Source organism: Chinchilla lanigera, unplaced genomic scaffold (genome assembly GCF_000276665.1).
Source record: "Chinchilla lanigera isolate Chin_1 unplaced genomic scaffold, ChiLan1.0 scaffold00021, whole genome shotgun sequence".
Classification (NCBI taxonomy): domain Eukaryota; kingdom Metazoa; phylum Chordata; class Mammalia; order Rodentia; family Chinchillidae; genus Chinchilla; species Chinchilla lanigera.
Genome location: NW_004955422.1, coordinates 25,654,867 through 25,668,327, shown reverse-complemented (window position 1 = coordinate 25,668,327; position 13,461 = coordinate 25,654,867). Strand labels below are relative to the sequence as shown.

Below are 13,461 nucleotides of genomic sequence, written 5' to 3'. Positions count from 1 at the left end.
TCTTTTTGAGACAGGGTCTCGCTATGCAGTTCAGGCTGGCCTTGAGCTCACTTTGTAAGCCAGGCTGGTGTTGAACTTGCAAGATCCCCCTGCCTCAGCCTCCCGAGTGCTGGGGTTATCTTTTTTTTTTTATTTTTTGATACTGAGTCTTACAAGTTCCTAAATTGCCCAAAGCTGGGCTCGAAATTTTGTCTTTCCTCAGCCTCTCAGCCTGCTGGGATTATAAGCAAGTGCCATCATACCTGCCCAGCTAGCAAATGTTTTTTAATGTTTTGAAGGTGTCCCGCAGAGGCATAGGTGAGTCCTTGACAAGCAGTGCTGGGAACAGGGTCCCCACAGTTCTGAATACCACAGTATGCAGCATAATGGAGGAGGAGAAGTCAAGGGAGCGACACCTGTGGTAGAAGGCAGGCAGGCGTGAAGCAGGGTGCTGACAGGTTGCAGGAGCTTTGTGTTTTGAATAATGCCTGTCTGTTTTTTATGTGTAATGAGTGATGGTGCACTCTGGGCTGACTTTGCCTGAGTTTCATAAATATTTAATTGGCTTTTTCAGGAGAATAAAAGCAGCCCCATTGATGACTGAAAATGACAAAGCATCCACCTAACAGAAGAGGAATCAGCTTTGAAGTGGGAGCCCAGTTGGAAGCCCGGGACCGTTTAAAAAACTGGTACTTTTACATTTTTCTATTGCTTAATGCCCTTTAGTAAAGGATTTTTGGCAGCACTGGTAGAGAGGTAGCCTAGGTTTTCTGTGGTGATTTTGTGCTCTTTGATTCTTGGAAGATGCAAGAGACAGAATGTGGGTCTGTCCTTTCTCTTTGATGCAGGGACCTATGTGTCCAGGGGGCCATCTTGCGACCCTTGTCATGTTTGTTCCCTTTCTTGGCCCTTCATCTGAAGAAGGTATGGGAAAAAGCACCAAGCATGGCTACAGGAAGGGGAGGGTTAATAGCGATAGCTGTCTTGATCCTGGCTGCCTATGTGGAAGAAGAGAGAACGATTAGGGATGGAAATGAAGAAGGGAACTTAGATCAGGACAGCTCCTGTGTTGCGCACAGCTCTTCCTGTTCTGGGTTGAGGTGTGGTGTGGCTGAGATACAGTCATTACAGAGGGCCTCAGGCAGCGTGGTTCTGTTCAGAAACTTGGTAGTCACTTTGTGCATTGTGCATCAATAAATGTGGGTACTGATTATATTGGCCTCATGTGGTTATTCTGAGAATTAAATAATAGAATATGTAGGGAGAAGTGTTAAAAACTAAAGTGAAACCTTCTGGGATTGTGTAAGGTATAGCTTGGCTCTTGTGCAATTATCTCAGCATAGTGTATAGAAAGTTAGGGAAGCTCAGGCATGGTGGCACATGCCTGTAATCCCAGCACTCAAGAGGCTGAGGCAGGAGGATTGCTCCAAGTTAGAGGCTACTCTGCACTACAAAATGAGACCCTGTCTCAAAAACCAAAAAGAACAAAAGAAAAAGACAGCAAAGTGCCTGGCAGAAAACTGTCTGTGCTATTAGAATCAGAAACACCCAACATAGTATCCTTAGGTTGTTTGCTTTATCTGTAATTATTATTATTATTTATTTTTGGGTGGTAGTGGAGCTTGAACTCAGAGTCTACCACAGAACTACATCCCCAGCTCTTTTTATTTTTTTCCTCAGCCCTTTTTATTTTGTATTGATTGGTTGATTGTGGACTGGGGATTCAGTCTCAGAAGCACTGAGCTACATACCGTGCCCTAATGATTTTGAGACTGAGTCTTACCAAGTTGCTCAGGCTGGCCTTGAGTTTGAGATCCTTCTGTCTCAGCCCTCCAAGCAATTGCACCACTGCTGCGGTTAGCTTTAGTATTTGTTTATTTTTTGCTATGCTGGGTATTATACTTACAGCCTTCACAGTGAGCTACATCCCTATACATTTTTTATTTTGTTTTTCTTACTTCGTTTTTTAAAAAATTTTTTGCTGTGTAGCCCATGCTGGCCTCAAACTTGTGATAATTATCCTGCTTCAACTTCACTGGTGCTGGGATTACAGGTGTGAGCGCCACTCCCAAGTTAATCCATGTTTGTTTTTGTTTTTGTTTTTTGGTACTGGGATTTGAACTCACAACCTCGTGCTTGCCGGGCAGGCACTTGTACCACTGAGCTATATCCCTGTCCCCTTAATCCACGTTTCTTATTTCACAAAGTTACCCAGGTGGGATTTGAACTTGCTGTCATCTTGTCTTGATTAACGCTTGGATTATAGGCCTGCACCACAGTGCCCAGCTATAATGATTATCATTATTATTGTTATTTTATTGATGCTCAGTTTGTGCTTTAACAATGAGCCACAATCTGAGCATCAGTCAATTATTTTAACATAGTTATTTGTTTGCTAATAGTTCTTCTTTTTTTTTTTTAGACAGTGTCTCCCTGTGTAGTCCATGTGGCCTTGAACTTGAGATCTTCTTGCTTCAGCCTTCTACTGTTTCTCATTATTTAATTTAGCAGACTTTATGCCAGGCAGTGAATAGACTGTTGCCCCACCTGCTTTTGGTGTTATCTGAGAGGCAAAGGGGCCAGCTGGCAGCTGGAAAGGTCTGGTCTTGTGGATTTTCTTCCCACTGTGCTTGAAGGAAAGGCTGGCACTGCAGAGAACATTTGGGCACAGGCAGAGTCAGAGGAAGGGGTACTGTGCCATATATCAGTAGTAAGGCTTGCCTGGTTGAGTCTCTCGGGAGTACATGACTACCTAAAATTTAAGGTCTTTGCATCATGCACAAAAGTTTACTTCCTTGATTACCCTGCTAAATGCAAGTGGCAAATTAATAGCCTAGCCTGTGAACTTTAGGTGAAGTTAGCCTATGAAACTTAGCTTTAGTTTGTTGTTGTCTGCATATATTTGAAGCCCTATTTGGTGTAGTGACAGCTGCTTATCCCTTTCGGTGAGGTGCTTTGAATTAGAGTCTCAGTGGTCTCATTGCTAACTGAGTTTTTTTGGTTAAATTACCTCTCTCAGCTCAGCCTCAATTTTTTTGTAGGCAGAATGATGAATGACAGCTGATTTGATACTTGGATTAGATGGAATCATGACTCTGTATTTTTTGTTTTTGTTGCTGTTTCTGAGACAGAGTCTCACTGTGCAATTCAGGCTGACCTGGAGCTCGCTATGTAGCCCAGGCTGGCCTTAAGCTCATGGTAGATCTTCCTGCTTCAGCCTCCTGAGTGCTGGGGTTACAAACTTACACCATCCCACCTGTTTATTACTTTGTATTTTGTGTTTCATATTACTAAGAAAACATAGCCATTAATTTTTCTCACCTACTTACGTATTTACTGTGGAAATGAAGACATTATGGCCAATTTGTAAGAATTTTTAAGAAGGAAATTTTTAAGTTAATATTGAAAGGAAAATCACTGGACCAATAAAATAATAATTAACATTTGTTGAGTGCTGGTCATCATGTATGTCCTGGTTTGTCTTAATGTTGCACTTGGCAGTTCCATGAAGTATTGGGGTACTATTATAAGTCTCAGTTTAGTAGTAAGTAAAAGATTCATGAGATGAAGTCATTTGCGCAAGGTCAGTAGTAGTAGGACTAGGGTTTGAACCCAGTTAGGCTAAGTTCATAGCCTCTTTTAACAGCATCTTAATGTTCTTGATTCCTAAATGTTAAAAAAACGTGGAGAAATGCATTCTGACAGTGTCTACCCAAATTCCTAACCTAGGGGATTGAACATTTACTTGTTTGGTTTGGTTTGTTTTTTTTTTTTTGTCCGTTTGAGACAGGGTCTCGCTATGCAGTTTAGGCTGACTTTGAGCTCACTTTGTAGCCTAGATTGGTCTTGAATTTGCAGTGCCTCCCAACACTGTAATCTTGAATGCTGGGATTACAGGCATGCACCCCCCCCATCTTAGACTTTGAATGTTTTTTGCTAAAAATAGTAGAGGATTTGTTTTACTATCTCTAGAGTGAAAATGTTTGTGTTTTTACCCTGATAAGTGATTCATTTACATTGTCCTAAGTGGTACTTGTGCAGGGTGCAGCCATGGTACATGTGTTTGGTGTGTTTTCATTTCATTGAGATGAAATGCTGTGTGTGGGGCTAGGGTCCACCTCATCATGGCTTATTTCCTGTGGCTGTTCACCTCTGAATCCTTGGATTATTTGTCCTTGGTTTTGGGATCTTGAATAATTTCTATGTACGTATGTATGTATGTATGAATGAATGAATGAGATAGTTCAGGCTGGCCCTGAATTCACTAAGTAGCCCAGGCTGGCCTTGAACTGATAGTGATCCTTATGTCTCTGCCTCCTGAGTGCTGGGATTACAGGTCTGCACCACCATACCCAGACTCTAGTTTTTTATTTTGGAAAATTTCAAATATAATGTAAAGTTGAGAGAACACTCGATGTCCCACCTATATCATAATGTCTACCCTGTTTGCTTTATATCATTATGGTAATGTAATTAGCAATAATTCCATGATATCTAATATTTAGGCCATATCCAGATTCTCCTATTGTTCTGTTTTTCCTTATTTCTTCTTCTTTTTTTTTTTTGCCTTTTTGAGACAGGGTCTCCCTATGCAGTTCAGGCTGGCCTTAAGATCACTTTGTAGCCCAGGGTGGTCTGGAACTCACAATGATCCTCCTGCCTCAGCTTCCCAAGTGCTGGGATTGCAGGCATGTGCCACTACGCCTGGCTCTTATTCCTTTTTGTTTTCTTTTGTTTTTTGTCTTTTTGAGACAGGGTCTTGCCATGTAGTTCAAACTGGCCTTGAACTTACTGTGTAGTCGAGGCTGGCCTCACATACAGCCTACTGCCTCATTCTCCCAAGTGCTGGGATTACAGGTGTGCACCACCATGCCTGAGTCTTACAGGTTTTTTTAAACCCAGGATCCAATCAATATTCACATACTGTGCTGGGCGTGGTGGCATATGCCTGTAATTCCAGCACTTGGGAGGCTGAAGCAGGAGGATTGTTGCCAGTTCAAGACTAGGGTGAGCTCAAGGCCAGCCTGAGCTGCATAGCGAGTCCCTGTCTCAAAAAGACAAAAAACAAAAATTCACATATTACATTTGTGTTTTTATAACTCTATATGTGCACTTACTCTTTTTTTGAGATGGTCTGGCTATGTAACCTAGGCTGGCCTGGAATTTGCCACAGTCCTCGAGCCTCCGCCTCCCAAGTGCTGGGATTACAGGCTTGCATTCCCATGCCTGACATTTATCATTTATTCTGTTATAAAGTTTTTCTTTCACTTTTTCCCCTTTCATGGCTTTTTTTTTTGCTTCGTAATATAGGCTGACCTTGAACTCAATATGTAGCCTAAACTGCCCCCAAACTTGGGGCACTGATCCTTCTATCTCATCTGCTGGTGTGTTGGGATTACCAGGTGTGGATCACCAACCACTCCTGGCAATCTCAGCTATTTAGGAGGCTGAAGCAGGAAGATTACAAATTGGAGGCCAGCCTGGGCAGTTTAGTGAGACACTGTCTCAAAATAAAAATGAAAAATGGGTAGGAGATGTAACTCAAAGGAAAGTACTGTATATATCCTAAAGATACAGTAAGTCCCTGACATAAAAATGAGTTCCATTCTGGGAGACTGTTGTTTAGTCGAGCTTGTTTGTAAGTCCGGCAAAGTGAGTCTTATGTACCTTTGACACATATATACAGTGTAAAGCATAAAATCAAACACACAAAAAATACTGTAAATAAACTTTTTACTTTTACAGTTACCTTAAAATGGTTAAGTACCTATGTGAGCTACTTCTGTGATTTGTCCATATCTATGAATGTTCATAATATGAGGTCTGTTGGTATTGGTGAAAGTTTGCAACTTGAATGTTAGTAAGTCAGGATTTAGTGGAAAAAAAATGTGTGTGTGTGTATATATATATATATATAAATGAGACAGGGTCTTACTGTGTAGCCTAGGCTGGCCTCAAACTCACAGCAATCCTCCTGCTTCAGTCTCCCAAGTGCTGGGATTACAGACATACACTATCACACTGGTTTAATTTATGTTATAGATTTAATATTTCATGAATTAAATAGGATCTTTTTTTTTTTTTTTTTGGTCTTTTTGAGACAGGGTCTTGCTATGCAGTTCAGGCTGGCCTTGAACTAAATACGATCCTTTTATAATACTCTTATAGTCTACTTCTTTCTTTCTTTCTTTCTTTCTTTCTTTCTTTCTTTCTTTCTTTCTTTCTCTTTCTTTCTTTCTTTTTCTTTCTTTCTTTCTTTCTTTCTTTCTTTTTCTTTCTTTCTTTCTTTCTTTCTTTCTTTCTTTTTTGAGACAGGGTCTTGGGATTATAAACTTGCATCACCACAGCTGGTGGTTACCATCTTCTTAAAAGTACATTTTAAAACATTTAATTTAATTTTACCTTTTTGAGACAACATTTCACTATGCAGTTCAGGTTGGCCTTGAACTCACTTTGTAACCCAGGGTGGGTTCACACTTGCAGTAATCCTCCTGACTCATTCTCCTGAGTGCCAGGATTATAGATGTGCACCACTACACCTGGCAAAAGTACATTTTTATATTACGATTTTTCTTGTCTTCTTTCTACCTGTCTTTCTTTCTTTTTTTGGAGATGATCTCTCTATGTCTGTGTCATTTGGGCTGGACTTAAACTCATGTTATAGCCCAGGGTGGCCTGGAACTCACAGTGATCCTCCTGCCTCAGCCTTTCTTAGTGCTGGGATTATAGGTATGCGCCACCACCCTGGCCTGTTTTGATTTCTTCTATTTGACCATAGAACTTCAGGCTTTTCACATGCTAGGCATGAGCTGTAACTTTGAGCTACATTCATATCCCAGAGGAGAAAAAATTGTTTTGTTTTGGTGGGGCTAGGGATTGAATCCAGGGCCTCATGGTGCTTGGAAAGAAAGCTGTCTATCATGGAGCCATCCCAGAAACTGTTTTTAATTTTGCAGCATTAGGGGCTGGGGATTTAGCTCAGCGGCAAAGCGCCTGCCTGGCAAGCGCAAGGTCGTGAGTTCGGTTTCCGGTACCGGGGTGGGGGGTGGGGTGGGGTGGGGAATTTTGCAGCATTAGATAGCAGTTATGGGAAGTACCTAGTGTTTGTTGAAGGCTTTTTGCCAGGCTCTGTCTATGGGTAGTTTATCAATTAAATCTTCTCAACTATGGGGTTATTATTTTAGTTTGCTAAATGGAGGAAGAAACTAAGGTTTAAAGATGAAAGTCTCTTGGCCACTACAGACCTGGTGAGTGGTAGGGCTGGGATTTGAATTCCTATTGATTTTACTCCAAAGACCAGATATGGCTCCCTGATGATGCCTTGTTCTAGTGCTTTTCTGGTTATTTTTCCATATTTTCTGGATTTGCTCTGTTAGCAAGCAAGCAAGCAAGCATTCAAAGGATTATCATAATTTTCAAAACCCATGTGCAGCAGAAGTGCGTGGATGACCTAGAATATGGGTGTGTCTCTCTGGATTAATATTTCATGTTTATAATAGGTCTATTTGATTTATTTTTGTCTGTCTGTCTTATATAAAAACCTAGTTTTTCTCTTGTCTTTGTTTGTGGGACATATTTTGCTCCTGTTAAACTAACACTATAATGACAACTAACGCTTTCTTACAGGTTGGCTGTGTCAGGTATGATGTGAGTTGCTGTACTTGTTTTATGTGTGCTGAGTCCTTCATTTGGATGTTGGAGCATGGTAGAGCGCATATTTAGAATCTTCCTTGCCCTAGATGTAAATCTCAGCATAAAAATACATTTGGAACTGAGGCTCAGATGTGTGTTTCTTTTTGGTGGTTGTTTTGTGATTGTTTTTGGAGACAAGGTTTCACTGTGTAGTTCAGACTGGCCATGAACTCATCTATCAAACTCAGGGTGATTCTCCCGCCTCAGCCTCCTGAATGCTGGGATCATAGGGCTGCAGCACCACCTGGTCCAAGGCTTAGATGTAAAATGATTTGCTCAAGGCCTCAAATTATTTATTGGGAAATCTGAGACACACGCACTTTTTTTTGTGGTGCTGGGGATTTTTTTTTTCTCTTTTTGAGACAGGGTCTTGCCATGCAGTTCAGGCTGGCTTTGAGCTCACTTTGTAGCCCAGGCTGGCCTTGAACTCACAGTGATCCTCCTGCCTCAGCCTCCCTCCTGAGTGCTGGGATTACAGGTTTGGGCCACCATTCCTGGGATTACAGGTTTGGGCCACCATTCCAGTGGTGGTGCTGGGGATTGAACCTAAGGCCTTAGCATATACTAGGCAAATGCTCTACCATTACACTACAACCCCAGCCCAGACACACCTACTTCTGCTTGACAGCAGTGTTCTGTGTGTCTTTACCAGAATTTTCTCTAAGCCTAGTACACACTTATCATCTCAACTTCTGGGAGAGAGGCTGAGTAATAGGAGCACTGTGAATCTGAGGCCAGTCTGAGCTGTAGAGTAAGTTTAAAGCCAGTCTGAACTAAATAGTGAGACCTTGTCTCAAAATACTGAAATTAAAAAAAAGAATTTATTTCTGAATCATAAATAAAGACAGCTTGTTTTAAATTATAGGACTCCCAAAAATAACTGAACTAGGATTTTTATTTCATTAGAGAGGAATGTTTATAAATTATAGATTTAGGATTTGAGGGCATAGCTCATTGGTAGAGTGCTTGCTAGGGCATGCAAGAGATCTCAGGTTCCATACCCAGCACCGGGGAAAAAAGACAAAAAACCCAGATTTTTTTTTTTTTTTCCCTCCGGTACCGGGAACCGAACTCACGACCTTGCGCTTGCCAGGCAAGTGCTTTTGCCGCTGAGCTAAATCCCCAGCCCCCAAACCCAGATTTTTTTGACTGCGTAGTTCTGTTTGGCCTTGAACTCACTATGTAGAAACACCCAGATTTAAAGCTGGGTGTAGTAGCACAGGCCTGTAATCCCAGCACCTGGGAAGCTGAGACAGGTGAGTTCAAGGCCAACCTGAATTGTATAGAAAGATCCTATCTCAAAAAAAAAGAAAGAAAAAAAAAAGAAAAGAAAAAAGTAGAGATTTAGGTTTTCCTGTGGAGAATGTTCTCCAAGTATTTTTCTTTTTTTTTTTTTTATATCTTTTTTTTTTGTTTTTGTTTTATTCCTGGTACTGGGAATCGAACTCATGACCTTGTGCTTGCCAGGCAGGCGCTGTGCCGCTGAGCTAAATCCCCAGCCCCCTCCAAGCAGTATTTTTCATTTCATCTCAGCCAGTTTTGGGGACAGAACCCAGAGCCTTCCTCCTGAGCTACATCCTAGCCTTTTCAAAATTTTTTATTTTGAGACAGAGTATCTTTATATTGCTAAATTGTCCAGGTTAGGTTTGAACTTTATAGGCTCCTACCTCAGCTTTGCAGAGTGCTGGGATTACAAGCTTGAGCCACCATACCTGGTCATTTGGGTAATAATTGATAAGAATCCTATTTCCTAATTTTGGAGCTACCTTTCCTTCCCATTTCCTTCTCTGTAGAGGAGGTAATACTGCCTGCCCCGCTCACTCCCAGAAGTGTGGCAGATGAATTGACTAAAGTGTGACAGGTTGCAGTTCCCTGAAAAAGATGTTTGGTGCATAGAATGGAAGTGGCTTGCTCTGGGGGCTGGGGATTTAGCTCAGCGGCACAGCGCCTGCCCCTCAAGCGGTCGTGAGTTCGATGCCCGGTACCGGAAAAAAAACCAAAAAAAAAAAAAAAAAAGGAAGTGGCTTGCTCTAACTAATGCCTTCTGCCTTCGTTGTGTCATTTGTCAGGCCCGCACCATCTGTCCCAAGCAGTAGGCTGGCCTTGCCTGTACCTGCTCTGAACACAGTGAGAAGCTCCTTTCTGTTGCTTTCCTGACCCTTTGGCACATTTTCACTGTTGTATTTCCATTTAAGTTGATCACAATTTCCTTCCATTTCGTGGATGAAGGATTTAAAAGTCTGAGTTGTGTAATATCTTTATTTCCTTTCCTTTTCTGTTTTTCATTAGGATTATGTATTTGCACTGATCATGTTGAATGCCTGGTTTATGCCTCTTCAGTCTTAACACCATTTTTTTAAAAAAAGTAATCGTTCTTTTCTGAGTTTTCTGTCTGAGTCAGACATTGTACACCACGCGCTATGGGATGAAGAAAAATGACACCGTTCCCTCAAACAGTTTAGAGACAGTAGGGTATGTGGCTTTGGCATTCATTCATGCATGCATTCAGTTTGTGATACTGCGAATTTGTGGGACTTCTCATCTCTATCTCTCCAGGGTGAAGTGGTCCTGAGAACGAGGCACCTGTGGATGAATGAGAAAAGTAAAGAGAGACAAGAAAACCAAGAGAGGCAGAAGTCTGGGATCAGGGGCTGAGCCGGCTAAGGCTGTCCCTGCTTACCAATTTCAGTCACTTTTATTGAGCGAGAACCTAGGGCGGGCGTAGCTAGTACTAATGGGTGGATACAAAAACAAACAAACAAACAAACAAACAAACAAAAAACCGGTTTAGCAAGGGTAATCAAAGGATTATCCTTTTCCACATGTAATCTGAGCACTCAAGACACGCCTGTAATCCTAGCACTTAATGCCTGTAATCCCAGCACTCAAAACACGCCTATAATCCCAGCACTCAAGAGGCTGAGACAGGAGGATCGTAAACTCAAGGTTAAACAAATCATTGTGTCCTCAATGCATTCTGATCAAAGAATGTCCTTCTCCACAGGAATTGAACCCCAGGGTCTTTGCACTGTGACTACACTTTCAGCTTTTTATTTTTTTATTTTGAGGCAGTGTCTCATTAAGTTGCTAAATTGCCTGAGCTTAACTTGAACTTGTGATCCTTCTGCTTCAGTGTTCCAGATTGTTAGATCACAGGCATGTACCACCGAGCCTGGCTTTGGCTTTGGCTCTGGCTCTTAGTGTTGATGGCCAAAGGTTGTTAGTCCTATACTCCCATGGTTCTGTCTTTGCTGATGGTTCACATATATTGAGTGACTTACTCTATGCCATGCACAAATCTGAAGGCTGTACATATAACACATTACAACACTGTGAATTGGTTACTTTTTGTTGTTGTTTTGCAGTATTAGTGTTTGAACCCAGGGTGCCCTGCCTCTAAGCTGTATCCCCACATCTGCTTTAGAATTTTAAATTTTGGACACAGAGTCTCACTGAATTGCTCAGATAGACCTCAAACTTGTGATTCTCCTGCTTCAGCCCACCAAGTACTGGGATAACAGGTTTGCACCCTCATACCTAGCAAATGGAGTACTTTTATTCTTGTTTTTTATAGAAGGAAATAGAGGTGTAGAGCAGTTACGTGAGTTTCCTTGTTACACAGCTATTAAGTGGTGAATTTAATATTTTTTTACAGTTAAATTTTATTTATTTTATTTTATTTTTTTGTCTTTTTGAGACAGTCTCACTATGCAATCTAGGTTGGCCTTGAGCTCACTTTGTAGCCCAGGTTGGTCTCAAACTCTCAACAATCCTCCTACCTCAGCCTCCCGAGTGCAGGGATCACAGGCGTGCACCACCATACCCGGCTCTGGTACACACATTTTAGATCACATTGGAAGGGAATTTGTTACTTGTACATGATATATCTTGCTTCTTTTTAAATTTCCTTCCTTTCTTTCAACCCCTCTTCCCTTCCTTATTTACAAAAGCTTTGTTTTCAGTTTTTCTTCCTATTCTTTTTTCTTTTCCCTGCCCTCCTCTTCTCCCCCCTCTAGTTCTCCTTCCCATTAGAACATTTTCTTCCTATACCATAATATCTATTATTGAATTTAAGATTTAAATCTGGGTAACCTGGCTTCTGAACATGCTAGGGTATACCAACGTGTGTATGTATGCATGTGCATGGGTGCATTTGCATGCTAGAGATAGGACGCACAGTCGTCATGTGCTAAATTCAGCTCTAGCACTGAGTGATACCCCTACTTCCTAGGGTATGGCTTTTTTTTTTTTTTTTTTTTTTTTTTTTTTTTTTGGTACCGGACTCAAACTCAGGGCCTTGCGCTTGCCAGGCAGGCTGTTGTGCCGCTGAGCTATATCCCCGACCCCAAGAATAGAAAGTAAAGTTCTTGAAATTAATTATGAGGAGATATTTACTGTGTACAAAATTCATGTAGAAATCCTTGGAGGAAGCTAGGCACAGCAGTGCATGCCTGTTATCCCAGCTGCTAGGGAGGCCAAGGCAGGAAGATCACAGGTTCCAGGCTATCTATCTATCTATCTGTCTGTCTATGTCTATCTACGGATCTGTCTAGTTAAAATAGTTATTCTACTAATTTCTATTAGTTCATTGAAAAGATAGATTTATGCTAATATTGTATGGACAATTAAATGCTGATATCTGAGTAATTAAATGATAACAATATACAGTGTATTAACCATTGTTACCCCCTTATCATATTGTTTTGGAATTTTGTTTCTTGTTCTGTTTTGTCTTTGTTCTTTAAAATAAAAAAACAAAAAACAAAAACAAGTTCCAGGCCAACCTTGGCAGCTCAGCAAAACCATATCCCAAAATAAAAATTAAAAAATGGCTATGAAGTACTTCTTGGCATTCCTAGTACTGCAAAAATAAAAGGCAAATACACAGGAGTGATGGTGGAATTAATTTCATATGTGAGAATTTCAGAAGGCTTCACAAGGAAGACTCTTGATGTCAAGTAATTTACTGTAGAAGTCAAAGATGTAGTGGTGATTAGGACAGGCATGATTTGCCTGGTCTTCAGGAGCTGATGCCCCAGTGGAGGTAGAGAGTGAACAGTTTGTATAGAATGATCTTCAGCTGATATTTGCCTGATGTTTTTTTGTGATTAGATTGGGGTTTGGGGGAGGAAGACTACAGAGATAAAGTGCCATTGTCATCTCGTCATATCAAGAGTACTATCAACAGGACTTACACTGTGGATAATTCATCTTGGTCATCTGGCTGTGGTAATGTCTATCAAGTTTCTCTACTGTAAAATTACTTTCTTCCTTCCCATACTTTTTTTTTATTGTTGTTTCTTTGAGACAGGGTCTCACTGTGTAGTCCAGGATGGCCTTGAACTCACAGCAATCTGAGTGCTGGGATTACAGGCATGTGCCACCCCACCCTGCATTCCCATACATTTTGGAAGGAAGTCACTGTCTGTGGCCTAGACTTAAAAAAATGTAAGGTTTTGGTCCATTTATTTGAGAGAGGAGTATCTATTTATAAAGTATATGTGCACAGGGAAATTTTTTTCTTTTTTTCTTTTTGAGACAGGGTCTCACTATACAGTTCAGGCTGGCTTTGAGCTTACTATGTAGTCCAGGCTGGCTTCAAACTCATGACGATCCTCCTGCCTCAGCCTCCCAAGTGCTGGGATTATAGGTGAGTGCTACCATGCCTGGCTAGGAAATTTTTTAGTCTCCCTCTCCCTTTTCCCTTTTCCCTTTTCCCTTCTCCCTTCTCTTTTTCTCTTTTCTCTCTTTTTCTCTCCCTCTCGGTTTCTTTCTCTCTCCTTCCTTCCT

General features: G+C 41.2%; 1 protein-coding gene across 3 annotated transcripts in view; it reads left to right on the top strand.

Annotated features, from left to right (window-relative positions):
• Phf20 (PHD finger protein 20) overlaps positions 1-13,461 on the top strand; it is a 125,036-nt gene that overhangs the window by 20,219 nt on the left and 91,356 nt on the right. For all 3 annotated transcript variants that reach the window (XM_005384767.2, XM_013514071.1, XM_005384764.2), the window contains exon 2: positions 554-668. In XM_005384767.2, coding sequence (XP_005384824.1) covers positions 586-668 — 83 coding nt within the window. In that variant the 5' untranslated portion in view covers positions 554-585. The remainder of the gene's footprint in view (positions 1-553; positions 669-13,461) is intronic.